The following is a 22,929-nucleotide window of genomic DNA, read 5'->3' as shown; positions in this document are numbered from 1 at the left end:
TTGAAAAAATGAAGTAGTGTTAAAGAACAAAACAAAGACTTGAGACCCTCCCCAGAAAAAAGGAAAGACGTAAAAAGATCAATAACTATGACTATATCTATATGCCAAAATACATAAAATTAAAAGACAAATGACAAACTGGGAAAATATTTGCTACAGTTATAACAGACAGTGTGTCAGTATTCTCAATATATAAAAGCTTTTTAAATACTAGCATCCCCAAACAAAAATGGGTAAATGACACTCTCTTCGGATTCATTTGTTTACAAGAAAGAAAAGCCACTCTAGCTATCTTGTTGTAAAGATATAACAGGTAGTCTCATAGTCATCTAAGGACCAGAAAAGTGGTGTACACAGGGAATAGTACTGGAAAGGCAGGAACAGAGACTGCCCACTCTCTCACGGACCTGTGTAGCTCTTCTTTCTGCTTGACTGTTTCATCATCCTCTGAATCCTTAGCTCAAATTCTCAAGACTCTGGCAAGCCATGGATTGATTTGACTTGGATCAGCTGTCTACTGTGTGTCCAAATAGCTGTCACTATTATAAAGATAAGGCTTTAGATTATCTGAGACAGAGCAATAGACAGAACAAGCAAATTCACTGACATGTCTATGATAGACATAGACCAGCCATAGAAGTAAATACGTGTTTGGGAAAAATATGCAACCTCATCATTAGCAATCAAAGAGACAGAAATTTAAATAGCAAGAGACATTTTTTGCCCATAAAAACATCAAAGATTAATGATAATTCATGCTGACATACTACTGGGAGATAGGACAAATGGGTCTGGAAAACAATTTTTTTAATTAATTAATTTGTTTTTATTTTTGGCTGTGTTGGGTCTTCATTGCTGTGCGTGGACTTTCTCTAGTTCCGGCGAGCGGGGGCTACTCTTCGTTGTGGTGCACGGGCTTCTCATTGCAGTGGCTTCTCTTGTTGCAGAGCACGGGCTCTAGGCGCGCAGGCTTCAGTAGTTGTGGCACGCGGGCTCTAGAGTGCAGGCTCAGTAGTTGTGGCGCCCGGGCTTAGGTGTTCCGTGGCATGTGGGATCTTCCTGGGCCAGGGCTCGAACCCGTGTCCCCTGCATTGGCAGGCGGATTCTTAACCACTGTGCCACTAGGGAAGCCCTGGAAAACAGTTTTGCAATATGTATTGAGGACCTTTAAAATGGACATAACCTTTGACATAATAATTCCACTTCTAGAAATCTATCTTAAGGGAATGAATAATCAGAGATACAGCGAGATTTATATATGTGAGTATCTTTGTAGTATTTTTTATAATAAAAGAAAAACAATGAACAGTATGTGTCCAATATTATAGGATATTTAAGTAAATTGATAAACATACGAGGAACATACAGTCATTTAAAATCATATTTTTGAAAAGTATTTAATGAATGAAAGGTTCTTATAGTATTATGTTGAGTGAAAAAAGCAAGATATAATATTCTATGTATAGTGTGAAAGAGAGAGAAAATATTGAGATTTGAGATGCTAGGAAGAAAGAAGCCAAAATCGTGAACTTAACAGTGGTTATATCTAAATGGTAAGATTACAAATTATTTCCGTTTTTACTTTTCATTTTCTTCATACATTTTTTGGCTTTTTAAATGTTTTCTGAATGAGAATGAACTTGAACTTTTGTAATCAGAATAAAATCATAAATGTTGCTTAAAATTCAAAGACATGGAGGAAAGACATGGAGTAAAAGTAGAGACCACTAAATATTAAAGCATATTTAAAATTTAAGTCAGTATGGTACTGGCATGAGAAATAAAACACAGAATAAATAGGGTAGAAACAGATTCTTGTATGTGTGAGAATTTAATATAAGATATGGGAGGCTTCACCAAATAGTAAAAGAAGGATTATACCATGATTGAATTAGTTACAAATAGTAACCAAGAGTTCTGCTATGCCATATGCTAAGTGCTTTTACATTCATTTTCTCCTTTACTTATTACAACCTTTGAGATTTAGATAGTATTATCCCCATTTCAGAGATGAGTGAACTCAAGTCCCTAGAGCTTTAGGCATTTGCCCAGAGTCACATATAAAAGTAGTGGAACCTATGTTGGAACCAAGTATGTCAGATTCCAAGTCTCTATTCTGTTCTACCACATTCTATGTATATAAAGTTCCTGGCAAGGTATCTAGAATACAAGAGGCATGTAGTAAGTGTTATTCCTATGAGTAACTTATACTTTTCTGCATATATTATAATGTAATATTTAATGCTTTATATAGTATATACAATAATGTAAATACTAGTAATAGTAATATGATTAATATATCATCTTAATAACTCTTGTCTTTGTCCCCTGGCCTTCTCTGTGCCCTCAGCCAGTGCCTTTGTTCAGACCTCTTTGGCCACAGGTTGCTTCAGTTGCCTCCTAACTGGTATCCATACCTCTTGTCCCTTACCCTCTGAGCCAGTCAATATCAAACCAATCTCCTGCTGACAATCCTTAACTGTCTTCGTATATTTTCAGGGTGAAGGTCCAAATTTCTTAATATTGTTTCTGAGACCCTTCACGATCTGGCCTACTTTCTTTTTTTTTCCAGTTTTATTGAAAAATAATTGACATACATCACTGTATAATTTTAAGGTCTACAGCATGATGGTTTGATTTACATACATTGTGAAATGATTACCACAATAGCTTTAGTTAACATCCGTCATCTCATATAGATACAATAAAAATAAAAGAGAAAAAATTTCTCCTTATGATGAGAACTCTTAGGTTCTACTCTCTTAATAACTTTCCTATATACCATGCATCAGTGTTAGCTATAGTCACCATGTTGTACTTTACATCCCTAGTACTTACTTATCTTTTAACTGGAAGTTTGTACCTTTTGACCACCTTCTTCTAATTCCTCCTCCCCCACCTCCCCCATCCCCTGTCTCTGATAACCACAAATATAATCTCCTTTTCAATGAGTTTGGTGGGTTTTTTTAAATTTATTATTGTATTCCACATAAAAGTGAGATTGTACAATATTTTTCTGTCTCTGACTTATGTCGCTTAGCATAATGCCTTCAGGGTCTATCCATGTTGTTGTAAGTGGTAGGATTTCCTCATTTTTGTATGGCTGAATAATATTCCATGGTATATATAAACACCACAACTTCTTTAGCCATTTGTTCATTGATGGATGCCTAGGTTGTTTCCATGTCTTGGCTATATAATACCACAGTGAACGTGGGGGTGCAGGTATCTTTTCAAGTGCATGTTTTTGTTTCCTTCGGATATAGCACTACAGGAGGTAGAATTGCTGGATGATGTAGTCGTTCTAGTTTTAATTTTTTGAGGAACCTCCATACTGTTTTCCATAGTTTGGCCTACTTTCTAATCTCACCTCCTGTCACTGCAAACCTGCTTAGCTCCAGCACTATGGGCCCTGGTATATCATACTGAACTCCACACCTCCATGCCTTTACACATGCTGTTCCCTCAGTCTAGAGCATCCTTTCTCCACCAGTTGTCTCACTGATTTCTATAGCCCTTTGTAACAGCTCCTATTGACTTTTTCTTCAGGATGCCTTCCTTACTCTTCCAGTAGTAGCCCTCTTCTGTGCTCCTGTAGCAGCCTGTGCATTCTTCTATCTTGGTACTTAGCACACTGTCCTGTCTTTGTTGACATACGTGCCTGTCTCCTCTACTACCTAGATGGTAAGTAACCAAAGGCAGAGATTCTTTTATGTTATTTCATTGGAATTATCAGAACCTAGCTAGGGTCTGGCCCATGGCCAGACCCTAGCTTAATAAGTGTTTGTGAAATGAATAAATGAGCTTTTGTCACCTAATGATGCTTTTATCTTCTAGATATATGGTTCAGTGGCCTGGTGGCCGAATCCTGCATCGCCATGAGCTAGACACCTTCCTTGCACAGGCAGTATCTACTCAGCTTTATGAACCAGATCAGCTTCAAGAACTCAAGGTGATTTGATCGATCCTCATTTAAATTCTTTCTTTTATGAGCTCATAGCTTTATTTTAGGTCTTTTTTTCCTGGAGCTGGGGAGAAGAGTAAGTTCTGCAGGTAAATGTTTGATTTACTTTAGCCAAATATTTATGTCTATTAATAAAGCCAACACTGTTCACGTAGTGATAGGTGAGAATGGGTAGAAAAAAATGGATATTGTGTAAGGCAAATAAGTTGTGGCCCGTAGGCCACAGTAAGGTTTCCAACTCTTACAAAAGATGCTACAGGGGACTTATCCTGGTGTTCCCTGTTTGTCTCTGAGTAAATGTCCACCCTCCCTTTTTTATTGAAGTATAGTTGATTTACAATATTGTGTTAGTTTCAAGTGTAAGCACAGTGATTCAGTACTTTTGCAGATTATATTCCATTGTAGGTTATTATAAGATAATGGGTATAATTCCCTGTGCTACCCTCCCTTTTTAAATAATACTTATTGGGTGTTAGAGGAAAGTCTAGAAAAGCATAAGGAAGAAAGTAAATCCACCATATAACTGAAGGCAGTAGAATATAGTAGGTTGGAGGGCAGGCTCTGAAGCCAGGCTGGCTTGACTTTGAATCTTAGCTTCATTACCTTCTAGCTATGTGTCCTTGGGCAGGTTGCTTAACCCCTGTAGCTTCAGTTTCCTTACTTGTAGGGTTATGAAGATATTAAATAAAATAATCCATGCAAAACACTTAGAACAGTGTCTAGCACATTTTAAGTACACAGTACTCAATAAATATTAGGTACTAATGCAGGACATTCCTCTTCTGACTTCAGTAGCCATGGTCCTTTCAGGCCCTAGTATAAACTAGAAGATAAAGTCTAGTAAGTCTTACAAAATCTTGATTTCAGTAGGGTCAACTAAGGAAAAGATGAAAACAGTCTTAGACAGACAGTGTGGGTTCCTTTTTACAGTAAATGTGATACTGCTTGGTGCTAGAGCAGGTACTGACAACTCCACACCACACCTAGGAAGGGGCCTGCAAGTACTTCCCCTTTTCCTGGTAAAGCCATCTAACAGGCCAACTTGAGATAGCCACTGTGAACATTTTGATGTTTTTTTCGAGACTTTTGTCATGTATTTTCTACATAGTTGAAATATTATTTATGTAATTATATACTGTATTTTTAAACTTAATATAGCACATATTTTCTATGTCTTAAAATTTTCTGCTAAATATCTTATCATATGGATGTATCATTTAATTATTCTAATGTTGGCCATTTGGTTTCCAGTTTTCACCTATTATATGTAATTATTAACATCTTTTTTAAAAATTTTTTTAGGCTGCATTGGGTCTTCATTGCTGCGCGCGGGCTTTCTCTAGGTGCGGCGAGCGGGGGCTACTCTTCGTTTCGGTGCGCGTGCTTCTCATTGCGGTGCACGTGTTCCTCATTGCAGTGGCTTCTCTCGTTGTGGAGCTTGGGCTCTAGGCACGCAGGCTTCGGGAGTTGTGGCACATGGGCTCAGTAGTTGTGGCTCGCGGGCTCTAGAGCGCAGGCTCAGTAGTTGTGGCACATGGGCTTAGTTGCTCTGTGGCATGTGGGAGCCTCCTGAACTCGGGTTTGAACCCATGTCCCCTGCATTGGCAGGCGGATTCTTAACCACTGTGCAACCAAGGAAGTCCTGTAATTAATATCTTTATGCATAGAGCTTTATTCACATCTCTACTTCCTTAGAATAGATTCCTAAAAGTAGAATTTCTGAGTCAACAAATGTGAACATTTTTAAGGTTCTTGATATATATTGCTTAATTGTAATATACATTACTCATTAGTTTTATTTGAGTGTGCCCATTTATTTCACCGTATCCTCATCAGCATTGGGTGTTCTTTTGGTCTTTAGTTTTGTTTTAATTTTTTTCTAATTTGACAGGCAGAAAAAATGGTTTCTCAAGTGGGTGTCTTTTTAAGGTTTTAAAGCTGATTTTTTTTTTTTTTTTGTAATGAGTATCATCCAAACCATCTCAGGGAAACAAATGGATGGAGGCTGCTTATGCACTCAAATGTCTGTATTGAAAGGCAACATGTTCTAATTTAACTGGAATAATCAGCAAAACAGGAATAAGCAAATGTAACCAATAACAGTAATTTCTTTTTTTTAACACCTTTATTGGAGTATAATTGCTTTACAATGGTGTGTTAGTTTCTGCTTTATAACAAAGTGAATCAGTTATACATATACATATGTTCCCATGTCTCTTCCCTCTTGCATCTCCCTCCCTCCCACCCTCACTATCCCACCCCTCTAGGTGGTCACAAAGCACCGAGCTGATCTCCCTGTGCTATGTGGCTGCTTCCCACTAGCTATCTATTTTACGTTTGGTAGTGTATATATGTCCATGCCACTCTCTCACTTTGTCACAGCTTACCCTTCCCCCTCCCCATATCCTCAAGTCCATTCTCTAGTAGGTCTGTGTCTTTATTCCCGTCTTGCCCCTAGGTTCTTCATGACCATTTTTTTTTCTTAGATTCCATATATACGTGTTAGCATACGGTATTTGTCTTTCTCTTTCTGACTTACTTCACTCTGTATGACACACTCTAGGTCCGTACACCTCACTACAAATAACTCAATTTTGTTCCTTTTTATGGCTGAGTAATATTCCATTGTATATATGTGCCACATCTTCTTTATCCATTCATCTGTTGGTGGACACTTAGGTTGTTTCCATGTCCTGGTTATTGTAAATAAAAATATGGAATGCTTCACGAATTTGGGTGTCATCCTTGTGCAGGGGCCATGCTAATCTTCTCTGTATCGTTCCAATTTTAGTATATGTGCTGCCAAAGCAAGCACTAACAGTAATTTCTTAATGGTAGTTTTTCCTCTGTGGTGGTTTCAGATTGAGAAACTGGATGCTCGAGGGATCCAGCTAGCTGCCCTCTTCATGAGTGGGGTCGACACAGCTCTGTTTGCTAATGATGCCTGTGGCCAGCCAGTCCCTTGGGAACACTGCTGCCCCTGGATTTACTTCGATGGCAAGCTGTTCCAGAGCAAGCTAATTAAAGCAGGCCGGGAGCGAGTATCCCTGGTTGAGCTCTGCGATGGCCAGGTACCACATGTTGGGCAGCTGCTAAGACCGTCTCTGATCTTCTGTGGGGATGAATGACAGAAAGCGGAAAATGAGCCGAGACATTGGGGAAGGAGGTAGCAGAAGTGGGAGAATGTGTCTGACCTTAACCTAACTTGGTCAAGGATGATCCCAAAGGCCCAGAGTCTGATATGTACATGTTACAAAATCATGTTGGGAAGCGTTTTTTTTTTTTTAAATGAGCTTCAAGTTTTCATATTCCTTTTTTTGCTCCAAGTTATTTCTTCCCCATGGAATACTCAGATATACTCTATGCCTTTCCCCCAATTCTTAGAATTTCATTTCCCTTATTTATAAAAACTGTAAGTCACTTTTGAAAGTGATCATATTTTTTATAAAGGAACTATTTTGGAAATAGAAGAGGGTTGTAAAGTAGATGGCAGAGTAAAAGCAGGGGATATTTTTTGCAGTAAAACTTTCGAAAAGATGAGAGAAGTCAAGGGAAAGGAGCCCTTACTTACTTCTTTGTCCATTTGTGGGGTATAAGCTGAGAGACTAGAGCAGGGGGTCAGCAAACTATTAAAAATTTTTTAATTTGAATTTTTATTCCAATAAAGCTTTTTGGAACATAGCCACATTCATTCATTTACATATTGTCCATGACTGCTTTCACACTACAGTGGCAGAGTCAAGTAGTTGTGACAGAAAAAGTACGGCCTACAAAACCTATCTGGCCCTTTTCAGAACAAGTCTCCTGACCTCCGGACTAGAGGCATGGACTTATCCTGGACAGAGGTCATGGTCTCTGATCCTGGGTATGGGGGAGAAGGTTAAAAGGGTTTGTATATGTCAAGTTTTGTTCTCTCTTTTACCTTATTCTGTTACCTCCCCCTTAAAAAAATAACCTAGCCTATTGCTGGCTGTGTAATAGACAATTAATAAATACTTCTTGTTATATTTGTCTTCCTTGACCTAGTCAAGGTGCCTCACAAGCCCTCAGTCAGAACTAGTATGATGGTAGTTTGGTGTCATGCAGAGTGGGGGCTTTGGTGCCAGACAGGCTTCCCTGAGTATGTCACCTTGAGCCATTTAACTCCAGGCCTCGATTCTTTTAGTGCGAATAGATTGTGAGACTGTACCTAGACTGCCCAATACTGTGCCTGAAACATAGGAGAAGTTCAAGAAATGGCAGCTGTTATTATTATTCCATCCCTCATTTGAAGGCTGACCTGGCAACCAAAGTGGAGAAGATGAGACAGAGCATCCTTGAAGGAGTCAACATGAACTATCCACCGCCTTCTGCTCTACTTCCATCACCTACTTTTGTGCCTCCCATGGTGCCCTCTCTCTACCCAGTTTCGCTTTACCCCCGAGCCATGGGCCCAATGCCACCTCCCCCTCAAGGAAGGAGCCGGGGGTTTTCAGGTCAGTACCTAAGAATGAGGTGTTTGTCAAACTCAATCTATTTCATAGTAACCCATCCAGTAATTATTGCCAGTTACAGAATCAGCAGTTTCACATATATCTTTACCTTCTGTGCTATGGTGTGGTTTGAAGAGGAGCTTACTGAGATGGAGGGGTGTAGCCTGTGGAGGAGAGCCCAGTGTCTTCCCAGACCACTCTCCATAGAGGTGATTGATCCCTAAGGATTTGACTCTCACCAAACCACTCATGAAGTAACTGATGCAGAAACCAAGAGTCACTTTATTACTTTTTTTGTCAATTTATTACTTTTGAGAACTGTAATTCATGTGAACTGGGTCTTCATGGTTGCTGGTTAGCTCACTCTCTCCCCATAGGCAGATGTGCACAGGAGCTTGCAGGAAGAGCAATGGTAGGTAAGTAAATGACCAGTGTCAGCAAACAGCCATAGCTTGATGTACCCATTTCCACTCTGAGGGTAGATCTAACACATTTCCAGAAGCATGGAGAGAAATAAGTCATAGTCTGTACCCTCCAGGGGATTGCAGTTTAGTGAAGAAAACAAATACATACACACTCACATGGATCCACACACACATGTATATACACACACATATGTATACATTATGGTGATATCTGAGCTGTGGCTTAATGACGAACAGACGTTCTTGCTTAGGTAGGTCAGATACTGACCCTGATAATTCAAACAACCTGTCCCCTGGCGAAACAGGGTATTTTAATGGGGACATTTTAACATGAAATACCAAGTTTCTGTGATCGGTTGAGAGTGCTATGGTTGAACTGTTTGTTGTGTATTGCTCGTCACTTTAAAAATAATAAAGCTGGAAGTTGAAATTTGTCTTAAATTTAGGGTCACAAAATTCAGCATGGATGTTTAGCTCAAGGCTGTGCTTAGAGGAGCAGTGTGAGTGTCTGCTCTGTTCAATCAAGTAATGATTAAGTCTCACAAACCAGGGAGCCAGCCATTCATTCCATCCTTTGAAGGTGTCTTTATAGATGCCTGCTCTCATTCTTTGCATGTTGACTTTACTGTGTCTCAGAAGACAGCCTTAATTAAGGCCAAGTTCTTGGGAGGTCCTCACCATTGCCCCAGCTCTCACTGATGCCTAGTCTCCAGTTACTAGTGGTTCAGGAGGAGCCTTCTGACTCCTTAAAGGCCACAGTAGGATCCCCAAATGCAAGTCTTTCTTGCCCTCTTAGGATTAGCTAGTCACCTAGTTCCTTAGACTCCCACTTTTATATAAATGAAGGGCTCTTTGCTAACAACCTGCTAAGTGAGTGAAGAGTTATTAATATTTGGGGTTTTTCCACAAACTAAAATTAAGGGTTTACTAGAATTCTGTATTCTATGAAGGCTTCCTTTTGTGGCAAATTACAGAGCTGTACTGTGCTTGTGAGCTCACACACAGAGTTGGAGATTCCTGTTTTAAGGAGATCTGCTATCTTGTCTTGAATTGGTTCTGGTTTTCAACTGTTGCTATTCTTACTTTATAATCATAAATTACTGTTACTTTGGTTTCATTATTTTTTGTTTTGTTTGATTGTTTGGCTGATCCTCCAGTGTGTAGTGACATGTATTTGAATCAAAAGTGGTTTTGGCCTATAATTTTCCAATAGCTAGATCTTAAGACCTCATTCTCTCTCCACAAATATTGAATGCCTACTGTGTGCAGGCTCTGTAGTTGGAAAATGAATCAGGCACACCCCACTTGCTAAAGTGGATATGTACGGATCTTCAACACCCTCTTCCAAAATTTGCTTCCACCATGACCCTTTGTTGTTATCACAGTCTTTTTATCATAGAGAAATGGAAATACACAGAGTAGGTGGGCTGTAGATCTTTTGTTCCACCTCTTATCCTACCGTGCACTTACCATTCTTCCTCTCTTCCCAGGTCTCCATCCAATCCCACCCCAAGGAGGAAAACTAGAGATTGCCGGGATGGTTGTGGGCCAGTGGGCTGGCAGCAGATCCTCCAGGGGTCATGGCTCCTTTGGCATGCAAGTGGTTTCTGTCGGTGGGCCGGGAAAGGGGTATGTATTTGAATAGGTTGGTATAAGCTAGTGTCAATCAAGGTGCTCTTGGGAAAATGCCTAGCTATTCAACCCTTCTATTAAGGTAAGAGGCATTAACTAACTTTGCGTTTTTAAAGCCAGTTTTCAGTTGAGTTCAGCAAACATATAAAAATGCCCTGCCTTGATGAAAAAGTTTTTGCCCTAGAGGAGGACTTGGGACACAGGACAATTCGGTATGACATAGAAATGACAGAGATAGAGGTTTACAGTGGTAACACAGAGGAGAGGCATCTAACTTAAGAGGGTCAAACTTCCTAGAGGAGGTGAGTAGTTAACTAAGTGAAAATGGAGGTACAGGCTTTATGTGTTCCTCATGATCACTTTTCCCCCCACTTTCTAAAGGCATGGAAAAGAGCAGACTGGTAGAGGATCCAAAGGACATAAAAAAGGAAATAAACAAGTAAGTACCTTTTTGAGATGATCTAGCTTCTGTTTGATACCTCTTGTCGTTTGTTTTGTTTGTTTGTTTGTTTGTTTTTTAATTGCAAGAGATCAGGCATGGAAACCTGGGAGCTTTCATAGCTTCTCCCAGCATTTGATTTCATCCGCCTGCTCTCTAGCAGTCTAATGAGGGTTAACCTGCCCAGGCTCTTCCCACAGGGCTGCAGTGTCATCCTTTTCCCTGAGTGAGGCCACAAGATAGAAACCAGGTACTGTGTCCTAAAGACCTACACTTAGCATGGTATGCACTACATGCAGCCATAAAGGGACCAAAGTGAAGTTAAGAGTGGGACTCCACCAGCGTGCCTGAACTTCTGAGGGGCTACCAGAGCTGCTTAGAAAATTGGACTTTTGCCTTTGCTGATGATGGGGGGGGAGGAGACGTCGCCATTCTGCTTACTCTTAATGGTTCAGAATGATCTTAAACTCACTGGTCTTCAATAGGCATCCCCCCTTCCCCCTGTAGTGATCCAAAATCTTGTAATGGCCTAAGACTGCTGGGCTCCTCATAGCATAGTAGCTACCATTTCTTGAGTGCTTACTTTCTTCCAAGCCATCTACTAGACATTTTATATGTGGTTTCTAATCCTCACAAGGGTCACTGATTAGAGCATATTGCAAGGCAATTTTATTGTCAGCCCTCAATCCCAGCTCAGCTCTCATGTATACAACCAGCCCTCATTGCATCCATGTTAACTCCCATTGTCTAATGTTTTCTCAAGGAATACAAATTTGCTTTAATGTTATTTTGAGCCCCAAATGGAACTACAATGGTAAGTCCCCCACACAAAGCATTTTGTAATGTACTCCAAAGCCAGAAAGCAGTGACTTTGGATTTTTCCAAAGCTTTTCAGCTTTTTCCAGAAGCTGCTCAATAAGCAAAAAGGGATTGCACCAGGCAGGAAAACTAGTCACTCAGATAGTCTCCCATAAGGTAGTACAGCCTTGATGAATTCACCATGATTCAGGGACTGATCAGTAGGCATACAGTCTGAAAAACCTGATATTTTTGGTGCAATAATAGTGGATCCATCTGTAAGTGGTTGACTCACATTAACCAAGATCACAGAAATAGCTATGTGGATATGGCTAAAGGAGTGGGGGAAGGGAAGAGAAGGGAGGGGGTGAAAGATAAAGTACTGATTTACAGTGAGAAGAAATAATTATTGTAATATATTGTACACTTTTTTCCAGTCACTCATAAATACATGTATTTATTATTCCCATTTTAAACAGGAAAAAACTGAGGTCCAGAGGGATGAAGCACCTTGCCCAAAATTACCCATCAAGTTAGTATTAGAGTTGACATTCCAGCGTGAGCTGACTGATTCCAAAGCCCTGTGCTGTGCTAATTCTGAAACGGGATAACAACTCTAATTGTTAGAGATAAGATTCAGACCTAGGCCTGGCTGACTCTTGTATGCATGCTCTTAACCATGTCTACCGGAGCTTTCTCTCTCTAAGAGCAAGCTGAAAGGGAGGCCATGGTATCAGAAGTTTGCCTGGGGGCATGGAATCAGAACAGTAACATTAGTTGGCATTGAGTTCTTACAATGTGCCAGGCACAACATGTTCTACAACATGTTCTAAGTGCTTTACATGGAGTATGTCATTGAACCCTTATAGGAACCTATGAAATAGATACTATCATTCTCTCTATTTTACAGATGGGGAAACTGAGGGAAAACAAGGGATGGTAGATGATCTTAAGTTTCTCTTAGCTAAGATTTCTGGAGGTACTGTTATCTACTCTAGAAGTAGCCTGGCCAGGGAAAGCCTCACGTTGACTTTGTTTTTAGCTAAGACATTTTCCCTAGACAGAGCTGCTGCTGATTGCCTTGCTGACTCTCCTTTTTCTGTTCAGTTGCCCTTTCTCCAAAATCTGAGATAATTAATTGTTGCAGCTTATTAAATCTTCTTATATTACAGTTCTGTCTTCTTGAGATTATTCCTAGGTCAGTGGAGTTTTGTGTGTTCTCAAGTTCTTCAGTCACTTACTTGTTACATTTTTATTTCTTTGTTGACTACCTCACATGGCTAATTCCATCCATTACCAGTTTCATCTTATTTCCAGGTTCTTGAGAAACACTTCACAGTTAACGCCCATGTTGTGTAGGTTTTGGAGCCAAATGATCTAGCTTTGAATCTGGCTCTGCCACTTACCAGTTCTGTGACTTTGGGCAAATTACTTAACCTCTCTGTGCTCTAAATTCCTCATCTATAAAAATGGAAGAATTGGTACCTACCTCATAGAGTTATTTTGAGTATTAAATGAGATGATATATGTAGTGTTTAACACAGAACCTGGAACATGGGAAGTGCTCAATAAATATTAATAGTTATTATTTATAATTGACCACAAATTCAACAGGTATTAGACTTCCATTATGTGTTGTGTCTTAGTGGAAAGAACAATGTCTTTGGAGTCAAACAGACTTGGATGCAAGTGACCTTGAGCAAGTTATTTTACTTTTTCAAGCCTCATTTGTCTTTCTTATCTGTGAAACCAACATCAGAGTACCTGGCATGCCCAACCACTGTTATTATTCCTAATAATATTCATTGAGAGCCAGTAATGCACTTTCAAGGTAATGCAGTTCATGGTGTTAGCATTTCAAGAGCAGTTACATTTCTGAAATTAAAAGAAAACCAGATGATTGTTTTTACTTATGAAAAATTCTATGGAATATTGCACATAGATCTTATCATTTGTTTTCTTTTCCTTTCATTTACATGTCCAATTGTCAGTATTGGACAGCGTTGCGTGGAAGTTAAGAGAGTAAACTTTAGAGGCTGAACAACCTGGAGTGCAATCCTGGCCCCACCACTTTCTACCTGTGTCTCCTTGAGCAAGTTACTTTAATCTTTCTGAGCCTCAGCTTCCTCATCTGTAAATGGGGCATCATAATATCTACCATTTAGGGTCCCTTTTGGCATTTGAAAAAAATATATTGTAAAGCTTTGTAAATAGTAGCTGTGTCATTATTGTGTTGTCATTGCCACTGGATTTGAGTCAGATCCATTTGTTGTCACCCTAAGTTGTCCAGACAGTGTCAGAGTGTACTAGGTGTTAACAAGCTTTGGGCTTTCTGGTGTTTTTGAAGAACTGAAGCAGTTTCTGCAGGCTAGCTTATAAACGTGCTTGGGAGGGATCAGCCAGTTTGGGATTACCATTTCTACTGAATATCTCTGTTTTTGACAGAGCACTTCAGATGGAGTTTCTAAATCCCTGGAGCCTCATCAAGGTCGGTCTCGCTCACAGGTAAATGGAAACAATGGCACATTGATCAAGGAAGAGAAGAATGATCATCTTCCAGCTCCATCACAGTGTGCCTTAACCAGAGACAGCAGTGTGTGTAATAATGGTAACCGCTACTTCCCCGTGAAGAATGGTGAGAAGAGCCACTTACGAGAGCAAAAGCTGGGAACTGTGGCACAACAGAAAGAGGAATAACAAGCAGAAGATGGCTTCAGCAGATCAGGAAGAGGGGAAAACCTATACTTTTCTGATTTTAGGCCCAAGTTAGAGGAGGACATAAAATGCTTACCCTAGTTTCATCCAGAATTTGGATGGGGTGTTCTATTATATCCATCTTTTCCCCTTCCCTGTCTTTTTCTGGGCTTCCAGACTCAGTGGTCTGCTTCTAGGGAAGCTCTGATCTAATATGAATGGCAACAAGCATAGTTCCTGTTCTCAAATTGAATATATAGTGCCAATATTCTCTTTACGTCCCCTGGAAGCCTATTAAGGCAGTGACTATCAGATGTCATCACATAAGGCCCTATAGAAAAGTTCCAGCTTTGGTTTTCTGAGTATATGGCTTCCTAACTTGCTTTTTTCTTTATGAAATAGTAGGGCCTTCATATATAATCAGTATCCACATCTTCTAACTCTTTCTCCCCATTCACCTCTGCCAGGAGTTTATACTACCACCTCTAGCTCTGACCTGACAATCAGATAGGTAGATGTTTTCAGGGAAGTGAGGTAGTATTGGTTATTTTATTTTTTTAATTTTTTTTAAAATTTTATACACTTAAAATAACTACCAATGGCCTTTGTACTGGGGGATTCAAGTGAATCAGAAAAGTACTGGGCAGATTTTTCCTGCCTCTGAACTAATGAATTGTTTGTAAAATAGAAGATGTGGTGCAGTTCACCCACTCCCTGCTGCCCACACCCTGAAAGGGTGGAATCAATATAATGAAATTGAGTACGAAAGGGAACTCAAAAGATTGTGTATGCTTGTGTGTGTGTGTGTGTTTGTGTATGGATGTTTGGATAGATATATATATATGAATGCATGTATCTATATGCATACACATACCCTTTATATAAAGAGACAAATCTATTTATCTATACATATTTTATATATATATAAATATATGTGTATGTGTGTATGTATATATAAATATAAATATATATATTTTGTATATATATATTTATATACATGCACACACATACATACCTGATGATGTCCCAGAAGATTTACTGAATTTCCCAGAAATGCTTCCACTGCTATGGAGTGGTAGGTTTCAAAAGACCACATTTTAAAATCCTTACTAAGTCATAGCCCATCACAATTATGAGAAGATGGGCTTCTCTAAAGCAGACAAAAAGTACTTTCCAGAGATTGCCTGTTCAGAACAACAAACAGTTGGGTTGTCACAAGCCTAATCTTGAACAGAGTCCTCACATCCCGTATGGTAAAAACAGGAGGTTGGAATAGGATTGGGAAGAGTTGGGCATTTCCTTATGAAGGAGCAGCCTGGTTGGGAGAGAGAAAGGGGATGGGAGGTAATTACTGGGGCTTGCAGCCAGTTTGTAGGAAATCTCATCTGAAACTCTGGGATCAAACTGGCCTAGAATTTATTGTCATTAATCCCTGAAGGAGAGAGGACTAACATTGGAAAGATGGGGTAGGGAAGTGTGAGGAAATCGGCAATTTGATTTTACATACCTAGATTGTTTCGTTTGTTCATTGACATTTTGACTACTGGATCTTTTCATTTGCTTTGCAAGGAAGACTTCAGAGGACTCTGGCCCGGGCCTATAGGGGTATTCTGTAAAAGGTTCCCAGCCCCCAAGTGAGGCCAGAATCTGTCCAGGACAAAGAGGCTGTTCCCCCTTTCTGGAGATACTCTTGAGACAACCTTGCACTTCCAGTTTCCCTCCTCAACAGTATGAGAGATGGGAACATGGCTTGCAACAGATTAGCATTGTGTCTTCGTTCAGGAGTTGAGGCTTCCAGCCTCATACACTTCCTTTTGGGCTTTGTGATATTCTTGCCCAAGAAGTACCATTTCTACAGGAATACAACTGACTAGACTTCTAGCAGGGTTCTCTCTCTTTTTGAAAAACCCCATGTACCTTAACCCAGAGTAGGTCCTTGGTGATTTTTTTCCAGACAACCAGAAGGCTGTTTGCTCACTACCCACTTAACAATGAGTGTATCATCATGAGAGACTGAAGACAGTCTCAGACTGTTTTATCCTAGTCTGGCCCAATTTAAGAGAACCCGCAACTTGCAGGGGAGGGAGGTCTAGAATGCCTTTCCCCCTGCCCAGACACGTCTTACATAAACCAAAGTAGGATGACAAGAATGCATACCCAGCCAGATATAACCAAGAACAAAGTGTACAAAAACCTCCTCTATGGAATTGGCTCCCCTAATTTGGTTCCCGCTCTTCTCCTAACCTGCCCAACCTTTCACAACATCTTGAAGGTTAGGACTTCTGTATCCAGCAAGAGAAGGATTTAGTAGCGAACGTAGATGGCTTGGAAATTTCTTTCTGGAGCCACAGAGGGAGGAGTCCTTTGGAGCTCTAAAAGTAACCAGAATCACTGAGCTGTGTTAAATTAAATAGCTAACTAGCTCCGATTTCTAATAGGAAGTACTTGGAGTTATATGGAAAGGCATTTTCTTCAGTTGCTGTTTCTGTGAATCTTGAATCTATTTGACACAATCAAGTGACAGTATTGTTAACTCTCACAGCATTAAGAAGATTTATTATTTTGTAGGCATTCACTGTGAGAAGTAAAATTGCTGCTTTGACAGGGATGATTCCAGTTTGCCAAACGGCTTGCTTTTCTCCCTTCCACACACTTCTACTTTCTCCTAGCCTGGCCCAGGATGAAACAAGTGTCTCACTTCCAACTTTGATTTTTATTTGGATTCAGCATTTTGGGTTTGTAAGGTTACAAGAAAGAACCATAAAGGGCCATGTTTTAATTTATCTGCCAAAACATACAATTTAGAAGCCAGAAAGACTAAGGTTTATTACTGGAAGATTAACTTTTTCTAATTGCAAGATTAACTTTTTCTAATTTCTTTCAAATTAGGGAACATGAGTCTGCTTTTTGCTGTGAGTACCACTTGAAGAGACTGTCATCCTTCACTTGAGGTTCAATTTCTTTTTTTTTTTTTTTTTTTTTTTTTTTTTTTGCGTTACGCGGGCCTCTCAATGCTGTGGCCTCTCCCGCCGCGGAGCACAGGCTCCGGACGCGCAGGCCCAGCGGCCATGGCTCACGGGCCCAGCCGCTCCGCGGCACGTGGGATCCTCCCGGACCGGGGCACGAACCCGCGTCCCCTGCACTGGCAGGCGGACTCTCAACCACTGCGCCACCAGGGAAGCCCGAGGTTCAATTTCTGACTATGATGTGGCCTTTCTTGAACAAAGTCATGCATCATATGGGAACCCCCAGAAATGACCCCTTTACCTTGTAGGGCCACAAGCAAAAGCACCCTGGATGTATATAGCCACTGATCCCCAAGGACTTTCAGTTCTTGATTTCTGCTGGTGTGTATTGGGGTCAGCCTATAACTCCCACCCTTATTCAGTGGCCAGTCTAGTCTGGACCAGGCCTGATAAACTTCTGCTCACTTGTATCATTTTCATTCTGAGCCAGTAGGACTTTGGGTAGACTTTATAGCCCAAGAAATGGCACTTGCTTTGGCTAGTGATATTTGATTTTTGTCTCCGTCTTGATTTCCTGGCATCGTTGGCCAAGTCACATTAACTTGTTTTTAATCCCTGAGAAAAACAGCCAGGTAAGGCATTAGGGAGGGTGGTTAAGGAGGGGGGTGGGGGGAGGAATGCTTATGTAGGGTAGAAAGAATGTGGAAGTAACTGTTTGGTTATAGTGATCCAGTCCGCTGGAACCTTAGAAGGCTCCTGTGGGCCTGTCTGTGCTACCCTTTCAGCCTCTAAGACTCCCCCACCCCACTTTGAAATGACAGTACAAGTAGACCACAGTTTAAAGTAGTTAGTATAATTCTACTAAGGTTTAATCATTATACTTGTTTACTTCCTGATGCATATTTCCTAAATATGCCTGGGGTTTGGGGGGGGTAAGTTTTCACTGTTCCACTGTGTGTCGCCCTATATTTTTCTCCCTCTTGTGACTTTGGCATCTTCTTTTATTTGACTTTCCATTTTCTTTTCCCTTGGCTTATTGCAGTAGTCTGCTGCTGCAGGTATTCCCCTATTCCCCTGTTACTGCTAATTATCTTCAGTATTGTCAGAGGTTATTTTGATGTTCTAAGAAAATAACTTCATATTTTTTTTTTTACAAAATCATCTTTTCCAAGGTAAAAGCAAAATTTAAAAAAACCTATGCTAGGGTGCCCACTGCAGCTTTTGACATTGCCCTTGTACTTTTATAGATGCTCTTTTTATCTGTGTTGGTAGTAACTAATGACTAGTGAGTTTTCATGTAAATGCAACAAATTAAATATTTCAGATTTTATTAATCTCTCATAACCCTGCAAAATCTGATGGCTTCATTTTAGTTACTCCCCAGAAGACACTTCCCCATCTACATTTTATTTTATTCTATTCTGTTCTATTTTTAGAATAACATACTAGGTAAAGAAACTAACTCAAGGAGTCGTTGATTTTTAGTGCTCCCTGATAAATGATGTTATTGACAAAAGTAAAATCTTTCATTGTTTTTTCCTGTGGTAGTATCTCTTCTCCTGTGCTCTTGACAGTGTGTTTAGTGGATGGATAATACGTATTTCTCTTCCAAATTCCCTGCCTTTTTGGCCCACCTCACCACAAAAGCTCCATAGTTTATTAATGTAAGTTTGAATGGATGCTTCTTAGGAGAAACTGCGGAATTAAGGAAAGTGTTTCAGAAAGGAATGAAAATGTCTCAGGAGTTGTTCTGTGATGGAAATTGGTCTGTTGTTCTGTTAATGCTGATGGAAAGAAACTTACAGTGCTTAATAAAAGTCTATTCTTTTAGTAAAAAAAATGTGAAATAATTTTGGGTGTGCGAAGTTTAATTTCTTCTCCCATTTCTGGACTCCTTTCGGCAAATGGGGAATATACTTGTCTCAATTCAGAAGTGTTGCACAGAGATTTAGGAGCCTATTTGTAGTTGAATATCAGGGCAAGAGAACCAGTACAAGAAAAGGAAGGGCATATTTAGCTTCCTGCTGAACTTCTTTATTTGGATGTTCTAAAGGCACCTCTGACTCGACATTTCCCAAACTGAACCCATCTTCTCCTCTGAAGCCTGCTCCTCTCCATGAGTGACACTACCTTCTACTCAGTTGTCTACACCACAAACCAACCTGGGAGTTATCCTAGATGCATGTCTTTCTTTCCATCATTTCTCAAATCCAATTTGTGACAAGATCTGTTGGTAACACTCAACCATCTTTCTCTTTCTCACATCTATCTCTTTTCTCTCCCCACTTTCTGTGGCTTAGTTCAGGCCTCCTCATGTCTCACCTAAATTGTTGCAGTTGTTCCTCTGTTTTACTCCTAACCAGGCAACTGTGAGCAAATTTTGTGTCTACGTGTATGTACCTTTTCCCAGTGAAAGGGACCATACCTTTGTTAGTTACTTAAAGAAGTCTATGACCTAAGAGACATTAAGAACCACTGCTTTAATCCACCATGCTTATCAGCTTCCAGAGGAATCTGTCCTTCTAACATGCTGCATGCCCATTTCCATGGTCCCTTCATAATCTGGCTCCTGACCACTTCTCCAGCCTCATTTCCTGCCACCCCAACTCATTCCAGCAACACTAAATCACATCCTACACACATTTAGCTATTAATATCCATTTCTTCTCATTTGCTTGTACCATTGCCTAGAATACCTCTCTCCCCTTGTCTCTGGTGCAGTCTCAACTTTTTCCCCTAAGCTTCAGCTCATATCTTTGTGATTCTTTTCCAGATCTCTTACTAGGGACCCCTGAACAGACTCCCCAGAGCCAGTCCCTGTAGCACCTCGCTGCATCTCTGCTAGTAGATTAAACTTGACCATCTTTGTCTTCTTGGCATCTACCACCGAGCATGCACTTAGAAATGTTTGATGACTAAATCAAGGACAATTAAAACACCTTTGAAAATGTTCCCTGGTGCAAAACAGATTGTAGATTTGAGGCAGAGGATGTGTTGGTGGCAAAAACACAAGAAGATTGAATATGAAGGTTCATCACTGAATGGTATGCATTTAAATATGCTTTTAAATGGGGCTCTCAAAAAAAAGAAAAAGAGTTCTGAGTCACCTTTGAGCAATAGACTGATGCTTGGAGCAGAGTCTGAAGCCAGGACTCTAGGGCATTCTTCTTACCTTACTGCTTCTGCTGAGTGTTGCTAGCTGGTCTTGGCCTCCCTGGCTGCTCTGTGCCTTGTGTGTACAGATTACAAAAGGAAACAGCTGAACCTAAAGGCGAGCATTAGAGGTTACCGAAACTTGTAAATACTTACCCTTAAATGAAAACTATCATTTGTAAAAATTTGTTTTGTATTTGGTTCATTATGGCTATAGATGTCTTTTCCTAACCTTTGATCTTTGAGTGTTGGGACTCAGAACTTAATAGTGGGAAATCCTTAGCATTTGGCTTTTAAAAGTTACTGTTTGCTGAGGACCTATTAGGTACCAAGCATAGTACTAAGCTATTTTACACTGTTTCTAAGCTTCAAACAACTCTGCAAAGTAAGTACTATCCTCACTTTACACACGAGCAAACTGGTTCAGTGGTGCCCAAGTTCACACGCAGCTAATAAGTGATAAAAACCAGGGTTCTAAACCTATGTTTTGACTAAGTAGATAACTCTTATTTCTGCCTCCTCAGCATTCCTTCCTCTCTCTGGCAGCAGTTAAGTGCAGTTTTTTGTTTTTCTTTTTCCTTTGGGGAACTGCTCTTTCCAATCTTGGGGTAGGGGTGGGTTGACCATCAGTCACAACATGGCTTCACCTCCCCGAGTGCAGGGATGGGTATATGACCCAAGCAGCGTCAACTGTGTTTTTTCATGGACTTGAGGGATAAAGTGACCAAGAATGAAAATATCTCTTCTAAAATCACAAGTATTAGGAATAATGTGAGCCTGGAACATTGTCTTCTATTTATTTCTTCTACAACTAGTCTTTTATTTGTGTGTGAGAAATACGAAAATTCTGTGCTCATTTATTAGGAGCAAATGCATCTATCAGAGGATTACTATGTGTCAGAAAGAGTTCTAGGCAGTTTATTTTATATATTTTAAAACATTTTCATCTTATTATTCAGTCCTTACACATTTATAATCTTCAACTCTAGAAAAGGGGAGTGTATCAGTTTGGATAGGCTAGGTTTTGCTGCTATAATAACCCCCAAATCTCACATAATAAAGGTATACTTCTTGCTTATTATGTCCAACATGTGTTGTCAGGGGATCTCTGTTCATCCAAAGCCACTTGATAACTCAGACCAACAGAAGCCGCATCACTGAGTTGGGAAGGAATGTGACCAAAATACACACTGACTCTTAAAGCTTAAAATATCACACATCACTTCTCTCTTTTTATTGCCCAAAGAGATGGCCCACATGGTTGCACCTAATTTCCTAGAGGTGGAAAAGTACAGTTCTACTATGTCCCTGGAAAAAGGGAGAGGTAAGTTTGGTGAGTCGCAATAATAGCATCACAGGGAGAAATGACCCATTTCTGGGTAGATTTGACTCATTGCCTTTTGGCTGGTTGCCATTACCTAACCACTTGAGTCAGTATACCTAAAATTTGTAATGGAATAGTGAAACATTCATTCCCATTCCAGTGTCATAGGGATTCTCTGCATGTGGGCTGAAGTGGATGTAATCTTGTGGTAACACAAGCATTGAGTTTAGCTCCCCTAGCCCACCCTGTGGGGGTGGTTATGAGGATTAAATGACATAGTGTATGTAAAATGCCTGGCATATAATTCAGCCTCAATAAATGTTAGCTGTTATGGGTTTGGTGGGGGTAGGAGGGTTGGTAGTAGATGAAAGACTTGTCTACGCTCCCAGTCCTGATTTCCTCGTAACACATTTCTTCCTAGCCTGTAATCTGGCATCAGCCCTTCCCATTTGAATGTGGCTGCTTCCAAAGGCGACTAGTGTGCTCCCAGTCACCAAGTCCAGGGTTTTCATACAGGCATCTTGCTAAGGACTTCCACAGTAATTGACACTGAAACACAACCCATTTCCTGAAATTCTCTGGCTTCCCTGACATTTCTCTGCTATTTCTCTTTCCTTTTTTGACTACTTTAAAAAATTATGTATTATTTGATAAACACAAAAGGATACATGTAACATATGTTAATGAAATTCAATAATAAAATGAACACTCATGAGCCCACTGCCCAACCTAAAAACTATTCCATCTCTCTGCCTTCCCCAGAGGTAACCAGTATCTTGACTTTTAGTTTTCATTCCCTTGGTTTCTTTTTAAATAGTTACATCACATATGTAATTATTCCTAAACAATATATTGTTAGGTTGTACTTCCTTTATAATTTTATAAAAACGTTATTTTTATGTAGTGTTCTGCAACTTCCTTTTCTCACCCAACTTTTTTTTTCTCTAAGACTCAAACACGTTACTGCTGTAGCTGTAGTTAATTTGTTTTCACTTCTGTATAGTATTCCATTGTGTGAATATACTACAATTTATCTACCCATTCTCTGTCCAATGGAAATAT

General features: G+C 40.0%; 1 protein-coding gene and 1 non-coding gene across 2 annotated transcripts in view; one reads left to right on the top strand and one right to left on the bottom strand.

Moving 5' to 3' along the window:
- FAM120C (family with sequence similarity 120C) overlaps positions 1-19,241 on the top strand; it is a 142,652-nt gene extending 123,411 nt beyond the window's left edge. Inside the window, exons 11-16 of the mRNA XM_032619723.1 lie at positions 3,838-3,952; positions 6,826-7,035; positions 8,238-8,439; positions 10,352-10,490; positions 10,875-10,932; positions 14,176-19,241. Coding sequence (XP_032475614.1) covers positions 3,838-3,952; positions 6,826-7,035; positions 8,238-8,439; positions 10,352-10,490; positions 10,875-10,932; positions 14,176-14,427 — 976 coding nt within the window. The 3' untranslated portion in view covers positions 14,428-19,241. The remainder of the gene's footprint in view (positions 1-3,837; positions 3,953-6,825; positions 7,036-8,237; positions 8,440-10,351; positions 10,491-10,874; positions 10,933-14,175) is intronic.
- Positions 6,673-6,779, bottom strand: LOC116748200. The gene has a single exon (XR_004348211.1). It is a non-coding gene; the product is annotated as a U6 spliceosomal RNA (small nuclear RNA).
- Positions 19,242-22,929: the final 3,688 nt, after the last annotated feature.

The sequence above is a fragment of the Phocoena sinus genome, chromosome X, assembly GCF_008692025.1.
Source record: "Phocoena sinus isolate mPhoSin1 chromosome X, mPhoSin1.pri, whole genome shotgun sequence".
Classification (NCBI taxonomy): domain Eukaryota; kingdom Metazoa; phylum Chordata; class Mammalia; order Artiodactyla; family Phocoenidae; genus Phocoena; species Phocoena sinus.
This window is presented reverse-complemented; position numbering and strand designations above follow the sequence as displayed.